We start from the raw sequence: 27524 nt of genomic DNA, 5'->3' as shown, positions 1-27524 counted from the left end.
AAGCAGTTTAAATTGAGTTGATCCAAGCAGCCTCCTGTTCTGTTTATGTCACACAAATACGTTAATGCTGAAATGCGCCCACGCTCTATACACACACACACACACTGTGTGTTCACCAGTCGCTTAGATCTACAGAAGCCTGACTCGGGTGTTCCTCGGGGAGACACGTCAGTGAGCAGCAAATGAATCTCTGCGTGCGCGCCTGTGGTGACCCTGTGCTCGTGACCGAGATGTGTGGGCGGGGCCTGAATGTGGGTGGAAACATTTCTAACAGCAAAGGCTTTTGTCTTGATGATGCAGTCGTGGGATAGATACGGATAGATAGGGTGAGGTGCACCTGGCTTTTGTATTATTATTAAAGATCCACTGGTCGGGATTAGCAGGAAACAATGCAAAACATCATCTTTTCAAAAAAACAAAAAAAAAAAAATAAAGATTTCTGTCTGAAACCTTTATTTTGGCTCGGCAGTGCAGGATTTCCCATGACGCATCTCCTACATGATTGGGTTTAACCAATGTGTGTTTCCTGATATCTCACTCTGTTAAAGGCCATGTAGATCATTTTGCCTCAATGGGATAGTCATAACATGGCTTATTCTAAATATACTACTTTTAAAATCTACTTATTGTGCATTAAAATAAAAGGTAATATAATATATAAATAAAAACAGCAAATAAAAATTATAATATATATTGTAATATATATATATATATAAAATATATTTTATTATTAATTAGAATGATTCTCTCTCTCTCTCTCTCTCTATATATATATATATATATATATATATATATGGATTTTTTTATTAAATAAAATTTCAAATATAACAAAATATAATTTTATATAGATTATGGTTCTAAATAATAATGAGTTCATATATTTAATAATTTATATATACAATAAATTATTAAATATTTAAATAATACAAAATAAATATACACATATGTATGTATATATGCGAATAGTATGTTTAAATATAAACATAAATATATGTTTATATATAAATCAAAATGTCTACCTTAATAAAAAATGACTACATTTTTGTCTGTTTAAATATTATTATATATTTTAATTTGTGCGTGTGTGTATATATATAATTGTTATGTACTCCATTTGACTGTATAAACAAAAGACTGGTATTTTTTAAATTGCCCACAAGGTGGCAAAAAAGCCTAATGTATTGGCACGCTTTTGTAAAATGAAAAGAGTGCGTAATATGCACAGTTATTTAATCTAATTGCATTTGTTAAATGTTCCATTATACATAATTATATACATATTATTGTCTTTGCTGTGAGAAAAAAATACAAGTATTGATCATTAATGCACTTTTGCAAACAAACACACTTTAGTTAGGAATCAGTTTGATAGCTTATTGATTAGACTGGTGTAGCCTACATTAAAGCAGACGTTTTGGATCCAAGCAGGCTTTCAAATCCACATTGAACTATGCAGGTTGGATTTGAGGATATCCAGAACAATAGCCCGTATTGTAGCGCCAAATTCCTCAGTCTCACGTCTAAACCTACAGTAGAAGACCTCGCTGAGACTTTCACTGTGTTTGCATTGGCGCTTATAATAGCAGGCCAGTCACCCGTTGAGAAGCTCTGAACACATAGGGCAGTACCGCTGCAATTTTGCATTATATTGTCTCACATATGTAAGAATGGCACTCTGACCAACTATTAAACAAATGATGGTTAAAATTCCCAGCATTTGAAGGTCATTCACACATACATATTTGTGTGTGTGTGTGTGTGTGTGTGTGTGTGTTTCCGAGCTCATAGCTGTAGTAGTGATGAGGTGACGTGAGGTTACATACATAGCCTACTGATATAGGCATACTATTTTTTTCACACACAGTATGTAGTGTGTACTGCACACACTACGCACTACGCAGGACGCACACAACCAGCCTCTTACCAGGCGCAGGAAAGTGATGGGCGTCATAATGATGATTGACGGAAGTTCGAGCCAATCAGCGTTCGCCATGACGTGACAGCGACCAATGGAGTCCGAGCAGCATTTCGATTCTGTCGTCGTCACTCGCGTGAAAACACCGAGCAGGGGAGACGAGGGAAGAAACCGGCACGACTATCTAAAATAACGAATATTCCCATAAACAATACTGTAAAATTTCTAGTACTATTGTCGGAAATTACTCTGTTTGGCCTGTCGATTTTGAAATGTTATCGTTTAGGTTCTCGTGGGCGTTAAAGGAGTTTTGCAAACCCAATCTAAGGCTCATTTGGAAAAATAATTCGGATCATACAGTAACCGCCGGAGGATGCGCATCTTCATATGGACGGTCCTTGTGCACGCAGACAGATGCGAGCAACGAGAAGTGAGTAGTGCTGAAATACAAACTAGCTCAAACCCTTAATCATCCATGCGGGGGTTTTACAGGGTCATATATCAGCTTTGGTTTCACTTTTTTAAATGGATTTGACCCATCCGTCCATCCATTCATTCAGGAGGTCATTGGAGGTCCAGCATCCTGACAAATGAATCCCAGACATGATCACGATGATGGATGTGAAAGATTGTTGTACTATATTTACAGCTTTATATTTTTTAGGTGGACAAGATAGTTAGCCTAGTATAAATGATGAGGGGCAAATTCCCAGGGGCCTTTGTGAATAAACGTAAATGTTGGGCTTTAAGGGAGGGTTTTGATACATTTTAAGCCCCCAAAAAAAAAAAAAATGATTTTTTTGGTACAAATTAGGATGATTCGGTTGTGTAGAAGGTTATAGATTCTTTCATTGTGATTTAAGATATTTGGGCCCTAAATGTAAAAAATAAGTAGGCCTGTACTGACTAGGTTAGAAATTCGATTAAATGTGCAATTTGATTGTCTTTACTATTTTAATATAAGTAAAATTAATGGTAGACTGATTAATCACTGATATTTTGTTGTCACGAGGATCCTTGTCCAACTCTTAAACCCACTGACAGCTTTGAAAGGGTAAAAAAAAAGAAGGGTGAAATCTCTGTTTACTTCCAGGAATTTTTCAGACTTATTTTTATTTATTTTAATTATTTTTTTAAATAGTTAAATGTTAGTTCCTGTACGGCCAGATCAGCCACTTCCTCTTCCCGTAACGCTGGCATTCAAAGCTCGGAAGTGTCGATTCAGGTGTTTCCTAAAAAAAAAAAAAACATATTCTCTAAATCTACTGACATGTCAGTATGCACTGGATGTGTCCGAGTAGCTTATGCTTAAATCTTAGTATGCACTGCTTTCATTCTTTCGGTATGAGGGAGTGTTTGTCCTTGGAGAGACAGATTGACCTTTCTCTCCATCTGGAGTTGTGAAGGTCAGGTCTCAGCTTATTGTAACATCTGTAAGCTTCTGTTTGAGGAAATGTTGTCATTGTTGAAGTTTTTGCCAGTATGCAGTGCGTGTTCCAAAATGTTGTGAGCCCTATCCGTTACCTTCATAGGTTGCTGCCTTTAGTGATTAATTTTGAAAGCTCTACATGGGCAGCAACAAATTGTCAAGTAGCACACAGGAAATACAATTTGCTATTAAAAAATACTTTTCAGAGTTGTTAGCATTTTGCTAAGCTAACAGTATAATAAGTAAATAGTATACAGGAGACATGAATCATAATTGATTTGAGTAGAGTTTGTTGTTAGCATGCTGTTAAAGGACAACTCCGGCGCAAAATTAACTTTTGGTCTACTTACACATCGGTACCTAGTCGACCGTTCTCTGACATTTGTTTTCATGATTATCGAATGTAAAGAGTTTTATCTCTAAAAACTGTTTCGCTTATAACGCTAGTATATGGGGCATAGAGTAATGAAAATAAAAATCGCTAGTTTATACCACGGCACTAACCAGGCTCAAAATAGCCCAACACTAACACTGTAGCATAATCAGGGTCCCTACATGCAAACCGAAGCATTGAGAATGTTGTAAGTGTATAGACCGTTTAATAAGAAGATATTTTACAAAGGCAGTCCACTTCGCGAAAACAGGCAGGAGCCATCTTTGGAAAACAGTTTCGAGCAGTCGAACCACGAACGGCGTTCGTGGTGACATAAACAGACGATGGGCCGAGTGAACATGCAAATTCATTCCCTGACATTAGATGGCGCCACTTTGCTCTGCAATACCACTCCATATCAGTTTTCTTTTATCAAGATGTTTGTAGCCGCTGTCACGTTTGTCATATAGTTTTTTTTGTTCTAGCACCAACGAGAACAGCAGCTCTACATTCATCTTGCCTCGCATCTTCCTCGTCTTATTTGGCTGTGTAGACGGCGACGCTACTTGGCGTATATCTTCTTTATACGCCAAAAAAGACCGTTTTATGTTTGAGCGCCCCCAAGTTGTGATTTAATGCTACAAACCCGTGAGCAAACGTGCCAATCTCATTGGTCGGATAATTTTTGACGCAGCGCGTCAAGCTAAAAAAACGAACCCGAGGCGTTTTTTAAAAAAAATGATGCTTTTACACACGGCGTTTTACGCGTAGGTGTGCACACTCACATTGGCGCCCTTTTGTTTTGTCACAAGGCGTTAAAAGTTGGCGAATAAAGCGCACGAAATTCGTTCGGTGTGAACAGGCCTTTACATAAAAAGTAAAAACAAATATTGGCTTCTAAAGGCAACAGTTACTATTGGCTTCTGAAACAGTTACTGTAACTATACATTTCTAATCATCATTTTAATTCTATGAGAATATGGAGGTCCACACCACAACTATACCGATAACAACACAGTGGTATCAACACAATCATTTTCAAAATGATTTTTCCAGCGGATAAACGATAAAAACCTTGACAGCCAATCAGAATCCACCTGATTTCAAAGAGCATTTAAAGTGGCAGATGGCAAAACTGCAGCGCGCTTATAATCAACAGAATGTTCTCAGTCTGTTAGATGTGAATGGGCCTTAATATCAGTTTCCGACCGATAATTTTAAAATATGCCGAATTGCCGATATTAGATGATAGTGACCAATATATTTTGTATATGTAATTTTCATAGTCAACAAAGATTGTTAATACTAAAATTATGGCTAATTGTACTTTTAGTTGTTTCTGTTGGATTTAAAGCGAATCCTGAAGTGCGAACACTAACGGTAGTATCAAATGAATCACCTTACAGCAGACTCGCTAGTCTTTGAGATTAATCTGACATGAAGGCACCAGCTGACTCTGTGTGTGTGTGACACTGGAATTGGTGGCATCTCTGTATGCATTGAAATCATGCCAGGTTATGCCTGAGCATCCTCAAGCAAATGATATAAACCCTCTTCTTTTTATGCAGTGGAATATCCCATTAGAAAATCATGGTAATGCTATTGTATTTTTCAGTTAGTGGCAGCTGGTTCATTTCCTGGTGTGTTTATTCACTGCAGGCCAAAACATATTGCAGTGAATCTCTAAGCATGCGATTCTGTGGGGAGTGTCAGCTGTTTTACTGGTTGTTTGACTGATTCTCGTTGAGGTGTAAGAAGATAATGAAGATATTGTTACAGAGTCATCCCACTTCCAGGTGTTCTCAAACACACACAGCCGTCCTCACAAAATTTTTTGGGCAGGGTTTGTAATTCTTCCTGAGGCATTTTCAGAAATGTATTTCAAGGACAGCAAAACCTTCACACACACACACTATCTTTGTCTTTTTAAAGGAGTAGTTCACTTTAAAAAAAAACGTTTGCTGATAATTTAATCACTCCCATGTCATCCAAGATGTCCATGTCTTTCTTTCTTCAGTCGAAAAGAAATTAAGGTTTTTGAAGAAAACATTCCAGGATTTTTCTCCATATAATGGACTTCAATGGGAACCAAACAGTTCAAGGTCCAAAAGACAGTTTCAGTGCAAACCGCAAACTGTTCAAAGGGCTCATTTAAAAAAAGTTTTTAGAAGCTCAAATGGTCGCCTTGCTCTGTTCTGTGATGCGCATTCGTGATTCTCCTGTTCGAACTTGTTCATCAAAATGAACGAATCTTTTTTTGTGTCATTTGGTTGATTCAACAAACGAAATGAACGAATTGACTCGGAAAAAGATTCGGTCATTTTGATGAACGAGTTCAAACAGGAGAGTCACGAACGCTCATCACAGAACAGAGCAAGGCGAGCATTTGAGCTTATAAAACGTAAACTATGTTAATTATTTATTAAATGAGCGATCGTTTCGCTTGATAAGACCCTTATTCATCGTCTGGAATCGTTTAAAGCCCTTTGAACAGTTTGCAGCTTGCACTGAAACTGTCTTTTGGACCTTGAACCATTTGGTTCCCATTGAAGTCCATTATATGGAGAAAAATCCTGGAATGTTTTCATCGACTCAGAAAGAAAGACATGGACATTGGATGACATGGGGGTGAGTAAATTATAAGCAAAAGTTTTTTTTAAATTGAACTACTCCTTGAATCTCTTTTTTACATTTTGCATCCACACAAACACACATTATTATTCAAATATTCATAATATAATTTATAAATAATGTAAATACCATGGTACATGAGAATCGTATTCATTCAATACTATGGTGTCACCACAACGAAATATGAAAATTTTAGCCGGATACCAAAAATTTATATTTGAAAGCCGATAACCGATATTTTGGCCGATAAATTTAAATTAGGGCTGTGCAAAAGTTAATTGCGATTAATCGCATCCAAAATAAAAGTCTGTTTTACATAAGATTATTTGAGTGTGCTGTATATAATTATTTTGTAGATATAAATACCCATGCATTTAAGAATTATTTGCTCTTAAATTCTGTATATATATATATAAATAAATACATAATCTATATTATATAAATATAAATATTTTATATAGGAATAACACATTTTCTTAAACATATAAATGTATGTGTGTGTATATATACAAAATAATTATATACAACACACACAAATATATATGTAAACACAGACTTTTATTTTGGATGCGATTAATCGCAATTAACTTTTGCACGGCCCTAATTTAAATCCAAATTTTTATACAATTTTTGAGTGCCTGATCACAAAAACAAAAGTCTCACCAATCAACGCCATGTCCTAAGAAAACAATTCTAATGTAATAATTTTATGTCGTCTATATGACACATTTGCGCTATAACTGTATTTTCCTTTTTGAAGTGTTTCCAATCATATTTCAAGCCATTCAAAACTATCATGGCAAACAGTTCGCATCTTAAGTGCCGTTATGTAATCCATTATTTATCGGCTTTAATGTATTGGACAAATAACGATAACATTAAAAATGAACATATATCGGCCGATACCGATATGGTTGCCGATATATCATCCATCCCTATTGCTTCAAGACTGACGAAAATGATAACTTTAGCTAGTTTTCTGGAAAGTCTTTTAAAAGCTTTTACAAGAAGTCAGAGTTATGTTTTGAAAAATAGTGGTTTATATTAAAGTATAAAATTTACTGGAAAAGAGTTTATACATTTCAGAAGTAATCCAATTTGGATGCTAATCATGCTAAGCCTGTTTTGTTACCAACTGTTCTCATCTCATATAACTGTTACATGTTAAATAACCATCATAAAAACAAACAAACAATGTTTTATTGAGCTGCGTCATCAAGTGGATTATTTCCGGTGCGGTTGTGTGTAAAAATAGCGACGCCAGAGAGTCCGTTTGGCACGGTGCCGGTGCATTAGTGAGGATCAGATCTGAGAACTTGCTAGGAAGTGAAGGCTTAACTCGGCATCAGTGTACGGGACGGGAGGAGTGGCTGCTCTTGTCAGGTTACGTGTCCTAGTTTAATGCCGCATCAGAGCCAAGTTGTGTTTGGCACATCTGATATTGTTTTGACTTTAGGCTGTACTAAAGGCCAATATTGACAAGGCTGATTAATCAACCAATGTTTGTCTGTTTTGTGTCCTGTGTCAGTTTTAAAAATCTATTGACAGCCTCAACATTGGATAATATTTTTTAACCCTGAAACCGTATTCTGGACAAATGTGGACAAAATAGTTTTGATTTATTTTTAAAAAATACTTCCCTTGATCTGAGCGGTACAAGACTTGGCTACTTTTCCTAAGTGTGCCTCCTGAACACACACACATTTTTTTTTTTGACTCAATTCTACAATGTTAAGTGGGTGAAAAAAAAAATTCCTTAATCTTGTATTTGGGTCAAAAATGGGCACCCATAGAAATGAATGGGAAAAACTGAAATTCTAAAATAAGTGAAAATAAGACACCAGGTGACAGCAAAGTCACTTCATCTTTAGGTTTTAGCTCTAAGAACTTATTGGAATGATATTTTAATGTAGTTAAAAAAAAGAAAACATAAAAATAAGCATAATTTACATAGAAAATATGGTACTTTTTGAAGTAAATAAATTCAAAAATACCCCCAAAATAAAAAAAAACACCCTAAATGGATAGACAACTTTATCGAAGACAGTGATATAACATAAAAATTAGGATCACACCTGAGTCCTCTTTGACCACATTTGTCCAAAATTAAGATTAAGGGCTATAAAGTGAATATGGTTTTAGGGTTAAAATAGTTATTTATGGTAAACATTATGTAAAATGTTTTTTATTTTTTTATTTAAAATGTTATTTTTTATACATTTAGTGGGTGTATATTTATTTATTAAGTCAGTGTTTTATATGTCTGAATGTGTCATTCATTTCTGTTTTATTTCTCTCTCTTTTGGTTGGTCTGCGAACTTTGCATTTTTTTGTGTAAGTATCATTTTAAAGTTCATTTTATTTGATGCCATTTATTTTTCTCTTCCAATTGTTTCTCACTCCTGCAAAATGTTATGCTTGCATTTCCCATTCCCGTTCAGTGTTCTACCATCCCGAAATGACATCAAAAAGGCCTTAAGTCGCTATTGGTCACTATTGTTTCAACCTACAAACAATTTTTCAACTGGGTTTAAGAACAATATTTTTTCCACCAACTTACCGTTACTGAAGTTAGTGTCTTAAGTTCATTTCGGGATGGTTTGTTGTTGGTTTATAAACCAAAGTGCTTCTTTTTCAAGGCCTTACTGTATATGGGATCCTGTACCTTTCCCAGAAACTTCTAAATTTATGGTTGGAGGTCCTTGGAAGTTTTATTCCCAAATGCTTTACTAAGCTTCTGCTTAACCTCTGCAAATCCATATGATGTTACACAACTACCTTTTCTAACAGACTAACCTTTTTCAGATGACCTCAAAATGTCAGTCAGTGGTATAAAAAAATCCTTCTTAAAGGTTGTATCAGCGATTGTGGGTGACGTCACTTCTGTTTGTGTTTGAAGCGAGATGCCAAACAAACCGAGTTAGCTCGCCCCTCCCTCCCATTCGCGCATCATGAAAAACTCACACACTTAGGCTCAATCCCAATTCACCCCTTGCCCCTCCGTTTTGCGCGTTCACGTCTAGGGGTAGGGAGTCCCGATTCTTGTTGAGATCGAGGGGTAGGGTGAAGGGGTAGGGCTACATAGCCATCGAAACGGACAGGGAAACTTCAAACGGAGGCCTACGAGAAAGTTCACGGAATGCATCGCAAATCACCGGCGAGATGGATTCGCAAACGGTTAAACATTTAAATGTAGCGCCAGATGATTCCACCACGCACTTTATTTACTCTTATAATAACACTATAGTCGTTTAAATTAAGAAACGGTATAATAAATTACCTTTCCGATCAGAAAAGACTAGGGCTGGGGACCGAGTTCGGTACTTTTTAGGTACCGAACGAATTGCCTCGGTACTACCGAGTATCGAAACACGTCTTGTTTTTTGGTACCAAATTTCGGTACCTAAATGGTTAATCTCGTCAACGTCATCCGTCTTCGACCGCAAGAACTGGAACACTCAACATATAGGATACTTGCCTCATAGACATGAGAAATAGGCCTAGACAGTCAAAATATGTCTACTTTTAAACAAAACAATTAGAAATAGTGGCGCTGTGCACGAGCACAAAAACAAACAACACCCGCCTCTGTCGGTGATTGGTTAGAACACTGTTTATTTTGATTTTGAGTATAAAAATTAATTTTTTTATTTGATAAAATAAAAGTATTTGATATCTATATAAAGGCTATATGTCTCACGGCGGAGTATTTATCGTCATCACCGGCGGCCATCTTGTCACAGACAGGCTTTCTGGTGGGCTCTGTGGTATCTGATGTAAGAAATACTCTTATCTCGTTGAAACGGTTTGGTTTCTTACAAACGTTATTAACGTAGCTATAATTCTGGATGATTATTTATTTATACACTTATTATTCATAAGTATTCAGTATCATAACTACATCTCTTTCCGTTTAAAAAAATCGGTAGATAATTGAGCAAGTTACGGTGATTTAAAAATTACATGCACCATTAAAACAATGTTACCAGTGAGCGAGCTGCCTGTGACAAGATGGCCGCCAGGTGCTGACGTCGACCTCCATTGGCCACAAGATATCTAGCCTTTATATAGATATCTATGGTTGTACCCATTCGTTATTGTGTGCAGATCTAAGAGCCTAGGCTCAGAGACGCGTTTTTTTGACAGCCTGCTTATGGGGCGGGCAGCTAGCGGATCGTTAGGAAAGATTAGATGAATGTTATCATTTTTGTTTGGGCCTGAAATCGCTGATACAAATGCTTTACGCAAATACGTGTTTGTGTTACAGCTAACTATCAATAAATGAGACTAGTTTATGGAAGATTCTCCTAAAACTGCTCCTAAAAAAATTGCATTAGAAGACCGTTTATGCTATAACCCGCTACAGTGCCCCTAGTGGCAGACTCTGAGAATGAGACTTGTTAGCACGGCCCTTTTTCCATTTTACAAAGATTTGGGTATTTGACTGATGCAATTGGTTTTATTTTATTGAAAATACCTACTTCCTGTCATTTTGAGAGTAATTCTGAAACTAAAAATATGAAATCTCAGTACGACCTCTCCTGCTGCTGAAACCCTTTTTGGTGAATATATTTATTATATTTGTGTTGCCTATTTTCTTACTGGATTCTTTGTGTATCCATTCACGTCACAGGAGAAGGAAGGCAGGCATTTTGCCCAGCCTGGAAGATCTGCTGTTTTACACCATTGCAGAAGGCCAGGAGAAAATTCCAGCTCACAAATTTACCACGGTAAAAACACACACCTGGCCGAGCAAAGCACAGCCGTTGCTAACATTAGCAGCACATATCTTGGTTTCCAAATAGTCAGAATGACTAATCCTTCGACGTGTTCTGCAATAAAATTGTGGGTTAAATGACACTGAAGATTTGTTGTAAGTTTAGGGTGAATGTTGTGGTTTTTCAGGCACTGAAGGCCACAGGTCTGCGTACTGGAGACCCTCGTCTTAGGGAGTGTATGGAGATGTTAAAGGTCACCCTCAAGACCACTACAGATGGTGCTCTGGATCGACATCTCTTCAAAAAGTAATTATACGAAACCCGTATTTGTTTACAGGTTAAAATTTTAAAAGTTAAAAGTTTTAGTTAGAAAATAAGAATATATTTAAAAGTTTTAGTTAGAAAATAAGAATATATTGCAGTGCTGTTGTGTTTATCCCAGTTCTCAGAGAGTTTCTTCAGTCTGTTGAAGTCCAGTTGCTACTGTCACTCTTTTCATAGGTCGGCAATTTTCCTAGGACATTTTTTAAAGGTCCTTTTGATAGTCCTGCAGTATATGAATTATTCAGTATAGCTAAAAAAAAAAAAACCCAAAAAACTAAGATTTGAACATAACATCATACAAGTTTGGGCCTTTTATATTGCATGGGAAATATTTAGAAATATATTAGAATATAATAATATATTTTTATATATAAAATATATTTAGAATATAATAATATATTATTATATTTCTATTAGAAATTTCTATTAAAGAATAATTAGAAATAGAAATAATAAAGTAGTTTCAAATATTTCAATTTTTTCCAAATAATTCAGTTTCCAGAACTGTTTGCTGAACAATTACTAATTTCCACAAAAGCTTTAGCATTACACTGTAAAAAATTATTTTCAAGATTGTTATCACAACATTTTTTCTTTTGTCAAATCAACTTAAACAATTTATTTAGTTGAGATAACTTATTATTTTGAGTTTCTGATGATTAAATCAATCTCCTTCATTGTATTAACTCACATTTTCCAATTCAATCAACTTAAAATTTTAAGGCGACCAGGTTACTTACTTTTTTAAGTTAAACCAACAATATTTTTTTTACAGTGTAGCTAAAACTTTAGTCATTTTAGTATTCATTTCCAATTAATTATTTATATTTTTAATTGCTAAGGAAACATTTCTCATTTTTTAGGTTTAAATTTAAAGAACATTAGTTGAAAAATCGACTAATGTATTTTTTTTCAGCTTTATTTCAAGTTTCTAATAGTTAGGCCTAGTTAAATGATAATAACCCTGATTTATATGAACGCTTAAGTCACAATCTTCACTTTTCTCTTCCTACAGGTGTGTGCAAAGCAACATTGTGTTGCTAACACAGGCTTTCCGGAAAAAGTTTGTCATTCCCGACTTTCAGTCGTTCACCTCTCATATCGATCAAATTTACGAGAGCGCTAAATCAATGTCTGGTGGCCAGGTACGCTTAGAAGATAACACACACACACAGTGTGAATTTCTGATGTTGTTTGTTTACAAATATTTTTATTTGCCACTTTTTTTTGTAGGTGGCAGATTACATTCCTCAGCTAGCGAAATTCAGTCCTAATCTCTGGGCCGTTTCCCTCTGCACTGTAGATGGCCAACGGTGAGTTTTCTGTCTTAAGTAAAATAGCCACATTGTTTCGATTTTGCTGTATTTGTGTTAATATTTTCTGGTGTAGATTGATCAAACATTTATGGCCTGTCGTAATTCCTAACCGGACGTTTTGTGTGTTACAGATACACTGCGGGTGACACGAAAGTTCCATTTTGTCTGCAGTCGTGTGTGAAACCGTTAAAATACGCAATTGCGGTTCACGATCACGGCACCGAATACGTGCACCGCTTTATAGGGAAGGAACCCAGCGGCCTTCGTTTCAACAAGCTCTTCCTTGACGAAGAAGGTAAGGATAAATATTTCCGAAACTTATTTTGCATGAGGAAATGGATAGAATTAAATGAATGCTCTTCTTCTATTTAATTTCAAAATCAAAAGAAAGAAATTAAACACTTAAATTACATTTTTGTGTGTTATCACACTATTTTCAAGACAGTTAAGCACATTGTTCCCTATAAGCAAAAAATTCTCATTACTGAAAAAAATATATATATTTATTATTTGTTGTAATGTATTGCATTTATAAATCATCTACATAAAACAATTATATACTTTGAGAATTGTAGTAAAAATATGCTTTATTTATTGATTCATTCATCTTTTTTTTTCCAGATAAACCTCACAATCCCATGGTAAACGCTGGCGCTATAGTTTGCACTTCCCTTCTCAAGGTAAATGTCATTCTTTCTCCACATCCTTCTTCTATTTTGATAAAAATGGGGACCCAAAACTGCCATTAGCTGTAGTTCCTGCACAATGTGTTAAGCTCAGCAGAATTCCTTTTTTTTTTTTATTGATAGCCTAAATTTGCCTTGCCAAATATTTAGCTTGATGCATTCGTGGATGTTTGACGTGAGAACGAATCAGAGGAACGAATGGATTTAATCTGATTACTTTCCCTCTCTCATCAGATTAAGGTTATGAATAATCATGCTGAAAGGATTATATTGAAGGGAGGGAAGCGGAAGTGGGATGGGGAAAGAGCAAACAGATGCTAGAGAATAATAGTTTTAATTTTTTTAACTATAAATTTACCCCCCCCCCCCCCTCCCCCACCAGGTTTCTAGTTTCAAACACTAGTTGTAATCAAAATTATTCAACCCTCATTGCAAATCAGGTTTATGGGCAAAATGTACAGACTTTCCGCGATTTGCAATGAACAAATCAAACAGGAGTAATTGATATAGCATAAAGGAGTAGTTCACTTTTCAAAAAACTTTTGCTGATAATTCACTCACCCCCATGTCATCCAAGATGTCCACGTCTTTCTTTCTTCAGTCGAAAAGAAATGAAGGTTTTTGATGAAAACATTCCAGGATTTTTCTCCATATAATGGACTTCAATGGGAACCAAACAGTTCAAGGTCTAAAAGACCGTTTCAGTGCAAACTGTTCAAAGGGCTTTAAACGATTCCAGACGATGAATAAGGGTCTTATCAAGTGAAACGATCACTCATTAAATAAATAAATAACAAAGTTTAGGTTTTATAAGCTCAAATGCTCGCCTTGCTCTGTTTTGTGATGAGCATAAGTGATGAATCTTTTTCTGAGACAATTTGTTTGTTTCGTTTATGGAGTGAACCAAATGACTCGTTGATGAACGAGTTCGAACAGGAAAGTCACAAACGTGCGTCACAGAACAGAGCAAGGCGAGCATTTGAGCTTATAAAATTTAAACTTTGTTGTTTTTGTTTTTTTAAATGTAAGATCGTTTTGCTTGATAAGACCCTTATTCATCATCTGGAAACGTTTAAAACCCTTTGAACAGTTTGCAATTTGTACTGAAAGAGACTTTTGGACCTTGAACTGTTTGGTTCCCATTGAAGTCCATTATATGGAGAAAAATCCTGTAATGTTTTCATCAAAAACCTTCATTTCTTTTCGACTGAAGAAAGAAAGACGTGGACATCTTAGATGACATGGGGGTGAGTAAATTATCAGCAAAAGTTTTTTCAAAAGTGAACTACTCCTTTAACACAAATCTTTCAGGTGGTTTCTCCAAATTTAAATGAAAATGCCACTTTTATTGACTTCTGCAGTCTCGAAATGATTCAACCCCCTAAATAGAGTGCATCACAACAGCACAAATCTGCAAAACAGGCGTTGTTTCAACTTGAGTTGAATCAGGTGCTTGAGCTAGAGCACATGAAATATCTTTTTATAGAAATAAAAGCGTCATTTGACTGCTTGTTAGAATAATTTTGATTACAACTTTATGTATATACATTAAAACGATGATTAACAATGCTACAAACTAAAATGTTTAAGCAGATATTTATAAAAACATAACTTTTTTTTGTAATTTACAAATTTGTGATGAAGATTTGTGGTGTTTAGGGTAAATACACTGCATGATGCGCATCTATCTCAGGCCTGTCGGGGTGGTAATGTGTGATGTCTGTGTGAAGGCTTTTTTGTGGTTTTATTGTTGTTGCGTATTTTACAGCATTAGGAACTGTGGGAAATATTGACCCTCCAACAGGTCAATGACGTTGGTAATTTCCCTTTCATTTATTTGTTTTTCCTCATTGAACAAATCGCAAACTAAGCTAATGCTAAGCTACATTAGCACAAGTCTGACAAATTCATTGCTTTGAATTGAATGAAAATCACATGTGATTCTGTTTAATTAAGGTGGGAAAAGGAATCAAGCTTTATTTTTGTTTTATTTTTTCATTTTTAGTTACTTCCCAATGTACAAATTCAAGTGTTTAACACAGTACTTTTTTCTTTGTAAATAAACATTTCTTCAATGTGGAAAAAAACTAGTTTACTTTATTTTTGAGCCTCAAATAAATGCATTGCATGAGACGTACAATGTCTCACTACAATTTTTTTAAGAACTCTAATAAAAAAAATTCTAAACAATTTAGTGTTGAAATTGTCCTTTTAATCTTTTAGTTTTCTCAGATTTTCCCAAACCCCCTTTAACAACTTACATTTGTGATTCCACAACAATAATACTTACTTGAACAGTTTTCCTTCATTTCTTTGAGTGATGTTACTTGAATCTAGTGAGCCAGAATCCTCATAATTTTTTCCAACCTTCACTTGAAATGCTGTAGAAAAATTAATTTACTACAATTGTCAATCTAATTTATAGAATATCTGTCAATGTGTATGTCTAAATAATGTGGTAGTTTAATAATGTTTCCTTTAATTGAATGCCTATGCTTTCAAAAGTTTGTAACTATACAAAATACTTAAATTATACAACACATTCATCAGTTTATTTTAAATTTACAGCAAGGTGGAGGCAATGCTGAGAAGTTTGATTATGTGAGTATAATACAATATAATTTTGGTTGATTTTTATTGTTAATCATGATGAGAGCTGTGGTGTTCAATGCATTGTTTTGTTGTAGGTGCTGAACTTTATGAAGAAGTTGGCTGGAAATGAGTATGTTGGTTTTAGCAATGCTACGTAAGTGTTCAAGATACTAATAATAATGAAATTTCACTATGCTCAACACAAATGTTGATTCTACTTAAAGGGATAGTTCACTTTGAAATTAATTTTTGGTATGTTTTATCTTACCTCAAGGGCATCCAAGATGTGTTTCTTTGTTTCCACAGTTTTTCAATTTTGATATTTTTAGGTCAAACCGTTGTTGTCTGTCAGTCATATAATGGAGGTCTATGGTCACCACCTCAAAGAGCATGCACAGAGAAGTCCAAATTAAACATGATTTAATGACTCGTAAATGTAAGTACACATTGATGGCCTAAGACACGAAACGAGCGGTTAGTATGAGAAAACGAACTGTATTTATATTGTTTTTAACTCTTGTAACCACAGCTACTGTATGTTCAAGTGATCTAAGGGCATGGGCGCTTAAAACGATATAAATACTGTTCGTTTTCTCACTCAAACCGCTCGTTTCGCGTCTTAGGCCATCAATGTGTGCTTACATTTACGAGTCATTAAATCATGTTTAATTTGGACTTCTCTGTGCATGCTCTTTGAGGTGGTGACCATAGACCTCCATTATATGACTGACAGGCAATAACGGTTTGACCTAAAAATATCAAAATTGAAACTACTGCGGAAACAAAGACACCTACATCTTGGATGCCCCTTGAGGTATGCTAAAACATATCAAAAATTAATTTCAAAGTCAACAATCCCTTTAAAATACAGTACGTTCTCAGTTAAATAGACATAGTTAAACGATCAAGTAGACAGTCAGTAATAAATAGACAATAGATGAATAAATTTTTAAATTTGTAAACATCAGCATAAATTCAATTTAAAATTCAGAACTAATCAAATGTTACTACCACACTGCAATCAATTATTGATATACAGTAGTGACACAAACACTTTTTAACACAACATTGATATTAAATGTAAAGTTATTATTTTAGTATAAACTTACTACTATACTACCTTTTCTTTGGACTTTCCTACTTAAAACACAATTCCTAAACATTCTTTCTGTTTCTTGGCAGGTTTCAGTCAGAGCGATTGTCAGGTGACAGAAATTTTGCCATTGGTTACTACTTGAAGGAGAAGAAGGTACACGTCGTTTAAACATTTTACAGTATTTCGAGAACACTGAAAATTGTCTAAAAACATCATTTTTGTAATTTTTGTTTTCCATACTTGCAGTGTTTCCCGGAGGGTACAGACATGATTTCCATCCTGGACCTTTACTTCCAGGTTAGTATAAGTTAAACAACCATTTTCACTCACAGTTTAACTAAAGAATGTTGAAAATGTAAAAAAGCGTAATATGACCCCTTTAAAAATTTTAATATCAGAAAAACCTATAATTAATCATGATTTTGTTTTGTATATTTAGCTGTGCTCCATTGAGGTAACCTGTGAAAGTGCCAGTGTGATGGCAGCTACCCTGGCGAATGGCGGTTTCTGTCCAATCACGGGCGAGCGTGTGCTGAACCCCGAGGCCGTACGAGACACTCTGAGTCTCATGCACTCTTGCGGCATGTACGACTTCTCCGGACAGTTCGCTTTCCATGTGAGTTTCGCACGTAAACGCACCTGGGAAATTTCTAACGGTTGTAGTTTCAACGAAACAAACCCAATCACAATCTACGTCAAATTAAAGTTGCGTGTTGTGCTGTAGGTTGGTCTCCCGGCTAAATCAGGTGTTGCGGGAGGCATCCTGCTGGTAGTGCCCAATGTGATGGGCATCATGTGTTGGTCTCCTCCTCTTGACAAATTGGGCAACAGTGTGCGGGGAATCCAGTTTTGCACGGTACTAAATCTGCACCGTCTCGGCTAACTGAGAAGAATTGGTCGATTTCTTGCTCATTTAAATCTATGGTTCTTTCTTTTGGTAGGATCTGGTCCAGCTCTTCAATTTCCACAATTATGATAATTTACGCCACTTTGCCAAGAAACTGGATCCACGCAGAGAGGGCGGAGAACAACGGGTGAGTGACCGATTCAACCTTTCAACCACAAACAACATGCAACTAGGGGTGGGCAATAACCTGGCTTTATTAGTTGCCAGTAAAACAAATATTGAATTAAATTCATAACGACAATGAGAAAGAGTTTATTAGATAAAATTAGGTATATGAACCTTGTATTAAGCTTTCTTACTAGTGCTTGCTTTACTGCTACCAATCATCAGATTGAGTTCATTAATTTGATGTAATAAGTATTATTTGGATTAACTATATTGTGTGTGTGTGTGTGTGTGTGTGTGTATATATATATATATATACACACATACATACACACACACACACACACACATATATATATATATATATATATATATATATATATATACAAAGATTAATTGCAATTAATCACATCCAGAATAAAAGTTTGTGTTTGCATAATATATGTGTGTGCTGTGTATAATTATTTTGTATATATAAATACATATGCATGCATGTGTATTATTTCAGAATTATTTGCACGTAAATACTGTATATATATAAATACATATATTTATATTATATATAAATATTTTATGTATGAATAACATTTTTCTTAAATATATACATGCATGTGTATGTATTTATATATACAAAATGATTATACACAGCACACACATATATTATGTAAACGCAAACATTTATTCTGGATGTGATTAATTGCAATTAATCTTTGCACAGCCCTAATATATATATATACATATATATATATATATATATATATATATATATATATATATATATACATAAGTGTATATATATGTATATATATATGTGTGTGTGTGTGTGTGTGTGTGTATATATTTATATATATATATATATATATATATATATATACATATATATTTGTATATACACATCCACTGTATATATCCCACCTCTATATGCAACTAAAGCAAATGATCCTGTAACGTTGTGAGTGTGTGCTTATGATAATGATTGTGATTATGATAACGTTGTGAGTGTGTGTGCAATTGATAATGATTACATGCATACATTACAACTGCGTGCTGACAAACTGTCCTGCAATCTTAATCTGTATTATCAAACATTTCTTTCTCTTGGCAATTGCGTATTTCTTTTCCTCTTCTGGAAGACCAGCGCACTCTCTGCTTTTAACCACCACTAACATCCATGTGACTCGATTGAGGAAGCTAAATATTTATTTGACTGCATGAATTTGCATACACCTGCTAATATAAAATATAATATAATAATGATACATTTCTATACTAGACAATAACGCCTCAGTGCCGTTCTGATCGACTGGCTTGCTTAAGTTTCCACCGTTTCCGTGTTTTCTTCTTTCTCTCCCATTCATACTAATCCAAGCAGAAAATTCCATGATGAAATAATCTAATCTGATAATCTATGCATGTCCATTGGTTGAACCGCAGCAGCAGCAGAATCTCGAACCACTGGACTATACGAGCCTTCAGAAGGAACTAGCGCTCACTGACAAAGTGTGGAAAAAAGTCTGTCCTTCCGAGACGGACGAGGACACTTCCACCTCTGTAGTCTATAGGATGGAAAGCTTGGCGGAAAGAAACTAGAAGAGACAACAGCGGCCACTCTTCCTCGTTTTGTCACCCATCATTTTCTTGAGTTTATACATCTTTAGGATTAGAGGGGTTGTTTGTCTTGTTTTTGTTTTTATTTTTATTCTATTTATTTTTGTTTTGTTTGGTTCATTTTTGTTTTTTTCTGTTTGATTTTATTTTGTTTTGTTTGGTTCATTTTTGTTTTGTTCTGTTTGATTTTTATTTTGTTTTGTTTGGATCATTTTTGTTTTGCTCTGTTTGATTTTTATTTTGTTTTGTTTGGTTCATTTTTGTTTTGCTCTGTTTGAGTTTTTTTTTTTTTTGATTCATTTTAGTTTTGTTCTGTTTGATTTTGTTTTGTTTGGTTCATTTTTGTTTTGTTTGGATCATTTTTTTTGTTCTGTTTTTGATTTAATTTTGTTTTGTTTGGTTCATTTTTGTTTTGTTCTGTTTGATTTTGTTTTGTTTGGTTCATTTTTGTTTTGTTTTGTTCTGTTTGATTTTGTTTTGCTTGGTTCATTTTTGTTTTGTTTGGATCATTTTTATTTTGTTCTGTTTGATTTAATTTTGTTTTGTTTGGTTAATTTTTGTTTTGTTCTGTTTTTTTTTTTTTTTTTTTTTGGTTTTGTTTGGTTCAATTTTGTTTTGTTTTGTTTGGGTAATTTTTGTTTTGTTCTGTTTGATTTTATTTTTTTTTTGTTTTTAGTTTTGCCGAGAAGAATTTGTTGGTGAAATGCACACTATTGAATATGCTAAATACCTTAAACCCAATGTGCAATTATTTTGTTACATTTTGGGTTATCAGCAAGGACCAAACAATACAATATCAGTATCTGCGTAACTATACAATAATATTTTGATGCACTTGTTGATTGTATCTTGATTCATATATTTACTGTTTCCCCCCACTGCTAGCTAAAATACTTTCTCCTAGTTTAATATGAAGAGAGATCTTAATTTAGAAGTAAACCATTTGTACATCGACTTCCTGAACCTGCCCTAAACGGCAGCATTGACTTCTTGAGTGTTCAGGAAACCGGTTTGAAAGCAAGCGGTTGTGCAATTCTGTTTGTTGCTGCTAGAGGCACAAAATTACTAAAGTTTGAATTTTTTTTTACATTAAATTATTTCTGATATGAAACCACAAACACCTTCAAAAAGAATTGTTCTTTACATTTACATTTTTTTATCTGTACATTTATTACATTATTCTTTTTCATTCATCTGTTTTTTTTTATGTGATGTCTAAAAGTTTGGTGAACGTGTTGGTAAAATCTGAGACTGTTAAAGTGTTACTTTAATCCTCCTGTTCTTTGGGTTCAATCCAACAGCTACAATGTTTAATTTTTTTTTGTTTGCACACACATACACAAATTTGTGTTATTTGTAACTTATAAATGGAAAGCATTGTTGAAGTACAAACCAAACTGTGTTTCAAACCAAACAAGTGATCAACGCTAACCAGAGCGGAACTAGTCGACTATGATCAGGCAGGAAAGATTGGCACAATGCAAGTTTATCTTGATGTCATCTTGTATTCAATTTATCTGTAACCCAGTTCTCACTTGAATTAAATATTTAGTGTATCGGTTTATTGATACCAGAAAAGTTTATCATTACTTTGTCAGTTTAGGAAATCATTTGAGAAACTGATGTTTTGTTTTAATATTTTATTTTTAAGAATGTATTGCTGAATTTAATTTGCTCAGTTATAGAACAGTTGGAAGGGATTTTGATGTCTGTCACATGATTTGTTTCAGTTTTTAAAACAAAAAAGTATTAACATTGAGATTATGGAAAGGTTCTGCGATATGAATGTGAACTGATATGCACAACTATTTAAAAACCATTTGTTTGTGCCAATAATATCTTCTTATTTAATTTTTATTTATTTTGTCATTGTGGTTTACTGTTTTAATAAATGAGTGATCAAAACAAATTTTGTTTTACTTAGTGTGTAGTTTTTCTTTATTGCTTTTTAAAAAAAAAACAAAAAACAATGCACATGTTAGTTTCGTTACACTGTTTTTTTATTTATTTTTTATTTTTTGCAAATTCGACCCTTCCCAGCTTTGCCGATTTGTCACCCTGATTTCGTCAATTTACCAAAAACGACTCGTCTGTTTTCTTCCAGGTCAAGTCCGTTATCAACCTGCTGTTCGCAGCCTACACAGGGGACGTGTCCGCTCTGAGGAGGTAACGTTACCGCACCGTCATCGTTTTTTTTTTTTTTGCATTTACTCTACAGATTTTTCGGAATTAATTTAACTAGATTCTTTATGCCAACTTAAAGGGATAGTTCACTTTGAAGTTAATTTTTGGTATGTTTTAGCGTACCTCAAGGGCATCCAAGATGTAGGTGTCTTTGTTTCCGCAGAGGTTTAAATTTTGATATTTTTAGGTCAAACCGTTCTTGTCTGTCAGTCATATAATGGAGGTCTATGGTCACCACCTCAAAGAGCATGCACAAAGGAGTCCAAATTAAACATAATTTAATGACTCGTAAATGTAAGTACACATTGATGGCCTAAGACGCGAAACGAGAAGTTTGTGTGAGAAAACGAACAGTATTTATATCGTTTTTACCTCTTGTAACTACAAGTGATCTGAGGGCGCGGGCGGTTTGTGGCTTTGGTAACAAGAGAGAAAAACGATATAAATACTGTTCGTTTTCTCACACAAACCGCTCGTTTCGTGTCTTAGGCCATCAATGTGTGCTTACATTTACGAGTCATTAAATCATGTTTAATTTGGACTTCTCTGTGCATGCTCTTTGAGGTGGTGACCATAGACCTCCATTATATGACTGACAGACACGAACGGTTTGACCTAAAAATATCAAAATTGAAACTACTGCGGAAACAAAGACACCTACATCTTGGATGCCCATGAGGTAAGCTAAAACATAGCAAAATTTGTTTCAAAGTGAACTATCCCTTTAATGTTTGTGTTTTGTTTTGTTTTTTTTGCGTAGGTTTGCTCTCTCGTCGATGGATATGGAGCAGAGAGATTACGACTCGAGGACGGCTCTTCATGTAGCTGCCGCTGAAGGTAGAGTCAACTCATCTATTGAATGTATTGATGTCATGTTTTTGCTGTCTGTTTCCTGTACCTGACCTTATTTTCTCTCCGCGCTGTGTGGAAATCATGCTAATGTGTAATCTGTGGCTTTCAGGTCACGCTGAGGTTGTGCGTTTTCTTCTAGAAGCCTGTAAGGTGAACCCGGAGCCCAAGGACAGGTACGAAAGAATTTCAAAAACTACTAGCGTAGATCTTAAAGTTTTTTTACATAACCTACGTAACTTTAACGTTACCACTTAAACCGCCAAAATGTGAAAGATATGTCACAAAAGGTTGCAAAACAAATTCAACGTAATTTAATAGTATGCTCTCAAGGTTGTATTTCAATGCATTTATAAGTCAGTTTATTATGCTTAACAACTAACCACTAATTTACTATTATATGAAATCTTGTTTTTAAATGACATAAATCTGGTAAAATGTTTTATTTGTTGATCTATGAAGTTTAATTTAATGTCATGAACTGTTTATTAGGGCCTGTGCACTAACGGTGCGAGGACCTTATTGAAACTGTTACGATTATTTTTTTTTTTCTTTTTTTAAGCGGCATTTTCGCGGCCGCAACATGCTCAAAAACTCACCAAATTTGGCACGTATGTCAGGACTGGTGAAAAGTTTCGTATTTTGTGGGTTTCACGGACGGGCGTGGCAAAATGGCTCGCTAGCGCCACCTAGAAAATTGGAAAAAAATTAGCCCCTCGTCAACGTTCAACCTACATGCACGAAATTTAGTGGTGACGTGTATCATATCAAGACGCACAAAAAAGCCTCAAGAACCCATACCCTAATTTCGACAGGAAGTCCGCCATTTTGAATTTGGCGGCCGTTTTGGGACGATTTACACACTCCGTACTTTAACAAACTCCTAGGTATTTAGTCGGATCGACTTCAAATTTCTGCTATGCCTTCTAAAGGCATTGACGAAGTTGTGCTATCTGCGCGTTTTCGTCAATGGGCGTGTCCTTGGCTTCGATGATTCGCCATGAAACAGGAAGTTGTAGTAACTTGGCTGTAAATGCCCAGATCTGCACGAAATTTTACACATTTGACAAGAGTCCCGCCCTGAACAAATCTACATGCCGACATTCACCCACAGTCATAGCGCCACCTGCTGTCAACAGGAAGTGACCTTTAACGAAGCAGCATAGCAAATTCACAGCCGCACCGGCTGAGCTGCAGAATATGCAACGCGGCCGCCTCACACCCGACGCGCTACAAGTGCGAGGGCCCGCCCATCGCTGCTTGCAGCTTTAATTTTTAATGTGTGTGCTGTACATTCGCCCGTTCGACTTCCATATTGGCGGTTTTGTTTCAATGAAAATGACTTGACGGTAACCAAACTTGGGGTTTGATCTCTGTACAGGTGGGGCAACACTCCCATGGACGAGGCCATTCATTTTGGCCATCATGATGTCGTGACAATCCTAAAGGACTATCACACCACCTACAGCCCCAAGGAGAGCACCGCCGACAGCGAAAAAGAGACCGCCGAGAAGAACCTGGATGGCATGCTGTAGAGTTAAAACACTTATTTTTCCCATTGAGTCTGCCTGTCTGAGGTACGCATTTATATGCATTTATTTAAGAAGAAAACTTACAAATGAGGGGGGAAAAAGAGTCCCTTTACTCTGTTTTGTGGTGTGTGTGTGTGTGTGTGTGTAACCTCTGTTACCATGGTAATTTTGTTTTATCGTACACTCGTACGGTAAATGTAGGAATGTAGCGTCATAAAGGTCTTATTTAGATGTATATCCATGTAAACAAACAATATAATTTCATATACTCAAAACAAGCATATATAAAAAGTGTATGTGAACATTCATTTACAGTTTGAGAATCTTGATAGATGATGTCAGAAACGGCAGAGGGAAGCATTGGGTGTGATGTCATTTGGATTTATTTTTATATTTTTATTTTTTCTTTATCCTCTACTTTAGTCTTAACTTGGTTATAAATCAACAGTAGTAGTTATTTATGCCTTTTTGATTGTGTATCATCTTGTGAACATGTTCCAAATATGACACTGTTCTTTGAATGTCAAAAATAATTGCACTTTTTTAATTAATTTTTTATTATATTTATTATTTATTTGTCTTTTCAAATATTTTTACAAATGCAATTATAGTAACACTAAAGGTACGTTTTTTTCTCTCTCTTTCCAAGTACGTTTTATCAGTTTTACAATTTGTTAACATTAGGCATCATAAAAATGTATTTATTTGTTATATAATTTAACATGTTTTAATAAATGTAGTAAATTGACAATAACCAGGATTAATAAATGCTGTAACTAAAGGATTATTAGGAACACCTGTACAATTTCTCATTAATGCAATTATCTATTCAACCAATCACATGGCAGTTGCTTCAATGCATTTAGGGGTGTGGTCCTGGTCAAGACAATCTCCTGAACTCCAAACTGAATGTCAGAATGGGAAAGAAAGGTGATTTAAGCAAATTTGAGCGTGGCATGGTTGTTGGTGCCAGGTGCCATCCTATCAATATGGGCCAACATTTCTAAAGAATGCTTTCAGCACCTTGTTGAATCAATGCCACATAGAATTAAAGCAGTTCTGAAGGCAAAAGGGGGTCAAACACAGTATTAGTATATCCTAATAATCCTTTAGGTGAGTGTAATATATAACTAATGCTAACAAATGAAAACTTGTAAAATGTTACCAAAATTACTTTAAAGCGCTAGAGGACCCGTTTGTTCACCTGTATGTTTTAAAACTACATCATCAACAACAAAAATTTCAATACTTATGTGTACTGTAAATATTACGACAGTTGCCTAATGGATCATTATTTGGAAAGATTTTACAAATGACTTGCAATGTTTTAAATCCTCCAAATGGATTTCATCTCCGCAATCAGCAATTTACACGTTTAATAAGTCGTTCTCATGTGATGTTGTTTAGCTATCGTAGGAATAAAAGAACCAAGCAAAATTTTGATATTTTCGGTTTTATTAGTACATGGTGAAATGACAAGCAAGGTTGAAAGTTGAAAATAAACAAAAATTGCACTGGTATTAACACTAACTGCAATTTTACAAAATGCAGTCTAAACATGTTGTGTAACTTTGAGAATCTATTTAAAAACAGTAGGTCACATAAGCACACCGATTGTTTTAATGTACATTTTCGGACGGCGAAGAGACGTGCGTATACTTGGGTCCTCCAAAGCTCAGTCTGTCTCAATATGTGAATATTTTCTAGTGGGACACTATTATAGAAGTATTGTAAATGTGTTTTGTAGCGTGTATGTGTGTGTGTGTGTGTACATGCTTAACTGGGAAATGTTATTTATTGTATAAAAAAAAAAGCAATACGACCAAAACAACAGTACAAACAAAATTAGGTCATTGATCGTATTTCAATGTGTCGCACTTTAGTTGCTTTGTGTAATTTCTTATGTTTTGTTACTTACTGTTGTGAATGTATTCCATTGTGTTACTTTAATATTTAATTAAAAATAAAATGCTGTAGATGTTTTAGATTTGTTCGAATTTAACGTAGAAGCTGATAGCTATATTTCACACAAAAGAATAAAGACATTGAACACAGATTATAAATGTTTGTTATTTACTCAACGTTTCTGGCGGTTTTATTCGGAAGATGATATATTTTGATTTTCAGACATCTGTACGTTTTCCAGGTATGCTCACGCCAATATATGTGGGTGTTTTCCCATATTGTTGGTCTGTACTAGCAGTTTCTATGTGCACATTTTTAAGGCATTCAAAACTAAAGGGATTTCCAACAAAATTTTCTATGAAGCCCGAAACAAATTAGACAGACAAATATTGCTCTGCAATTAAACACAAAAGTGTAAAAAGTAGAAACAACAACATAAAGTACATAAAGTGGACATGATGCAAATAAAGCACCTGCAAGTTCAGGAATTTCACATATATAGAAACAGTGTTAAGGAAACCCGAATCCCTGCATTTCTTAGTTCTTTCTGGGTGAATTTAAACCCAAAATCTAACAGAATAAACTTTTTAAAGAAAAGGAAGCCTATTTTAGGACAATTTGTTGCATTCTTATATTATTTATTGCATTATGGACAGTTCAGCACATTTCCCCACCCATTTACGTTATTCTCATAATGGATTTATTACTGTGATGCACTAGTATTCAGTATTACAGTAAAAACTTAAACTTAATAATTAAAGGCAGGGCAACCCTGATATGTAAATGTTTTTCACATCAGAGCAATTGAATAAATGATTTGTTTGCATTCTTATAAAGAAAATTGTGGATTAAAATGTGCTTAACTGTTAAAACAAATCTTAGTAGTCCTTTAAATAGGTTTAATTTTCTTCATGGAAAATATATATTAAACATTTTTTTGTGAAATTCATCCGTCTAGCTTTCTCGTTCACTCGGCATTTACTTTCTCGTTTACTACTTGGTGCTACACTAAGTGAAGAGCTATTAGTACACAACTTCCCTGCCTTAAAAGTTGCTTTAGTTTTTAGATTAAGTGCTGAGGTAACAGTAGCATTACTATGGGGTTCAATTCGCTCCATTTTCCACTTTTTCCGATAGTCGACAGGATATACAGTGTTTTTTGAATAATTTCCTCAATGTTAGAATGAAAGAGAGAGGAATACCAAACCCAATGGCTACATGAATTGCTTCCATTTCAAACAGAATAATGGAAACATTTTTACTTTTTCCTGAGTCATCTGTCATCTTTCAGGTGACTTAAGAAAGGCTGAAGTCTGACGGCTATAAAACACACACACAAAAAAACAAGATCAGC

General features: G+C 34.9%; 2 protein-coding genes across 4 annotated transcripts in view; one reads left to right on the top strand and one right to left on the bottom strand.

Moving 5' to 3' along the window:
* The first annotated feature begins 2033 nt into the window (after nt 1-2033).
* On the top strand, nt 2034-26321 carry glsa (glutaminase a). Of its 3 annotated transcripts, none has more exons than XM_039682627.2 (18): nt 2035-2345; nt 10988-11078; nt 11254-11372; nt 12406-12535; nt 12624-12703; nt 12838-13001; nt 13328-13386; nt 15961-15993; nt 16080-16138; nt 17167-17233; nt 17327-17377; nt 17520-17696; nt 17805-17936; nt 18022-18114; nt 21805-21866; nt 22645-22721; nt 22846-22909; nt 24115-26321. In XM_039682627.2, the coding sequence occupies exons 1-18, from the start codon at nt 2188-2190 to the stop codon at nt 24266-24268; spliced, it is 1770 nt and encodes a 589-aa protein (XP_039538561.1). In that variant the 5' UTR covers nt 2035-2187; the 3' UTR covers nt 24269-26321. The 3 variants fall into 3 exon arrangements, with proteins under 3 accessions (XP_039538562.2, XP_039538561.1, XP_039538560.1); XM_039682626.2 differs by having other exon boundaries at nt 10982-11078; XM_039682628.2 differs by lacking the exons at nt 21805-21866; nt 22645-22721; nt 22846-22909; nt 24115-26321 and adding an exon at nt 19527-21609 and having other exon boundaries at nt 2034-2345; nt 10982-11078.
* The window catches only part of stat1a (signal transducer and activator of transcription 1a), a 19887-nt gene continuing 18065 nt past the window's right edge, over nt 25703-27524 (bottom strand). The window contains exon 25 of the mRNA XM_039682208.2: nt 25703-27490. Coding sequence (XP_039538142.2) covers nt 27467-27490 — 24 coding nt within the window. The 3' untranslated portion in view covers nt 25703-27466. The remainder of the gene's footprint in view (nt 27491-27524) is intronic.

This window comes from Pimephales promelas, chromosome 2 (assembly GCF_988280905.1).
Source record: "Pimephales promelas chromosome 2, fPimPro1.hap1.1, whole genome shotgun sequence".
Classification (NCBI taxonomy): Eukaryota; Metazoa; Chordata; class Actinopteri; order Cypriniformes; family Leuciscidae; genus Pimephales; species Pimephales promelas.
The sequence above is the reverse complement of the archived record's forward strand: the minus strand, read 5'-3'. Positions and strand labels throughout refer to the sequence as shown.

What these genes read in the sequence shown, in the direction of transcription:
- glsa (XM_039682626.2), top strand. Translation starts at nt 2,188, where the DNA reads ATGTTATCGTTTAGGTTCTCGTGGGCGTTAAAGGAGTTTTGCAAACCC. An exon ending in TTTGCACTTCCCTTCTCAAG is followed by an intron (nt 13,387 to 15,960) that starts GTAAATGTCATT and finishes TTAAATTTACAG; the next exon opens with CAAGGTGGAGGCAATGCTGA. An exon ending in AACCCGGAGCCCAAGGACAG is followed by an intron (nt 22,910 to 24,114) that starts GTACGAAAGAAT and finishes ATCTCTGTACAG; the next exon opens with GTGGGGCAACACTCCCATGG.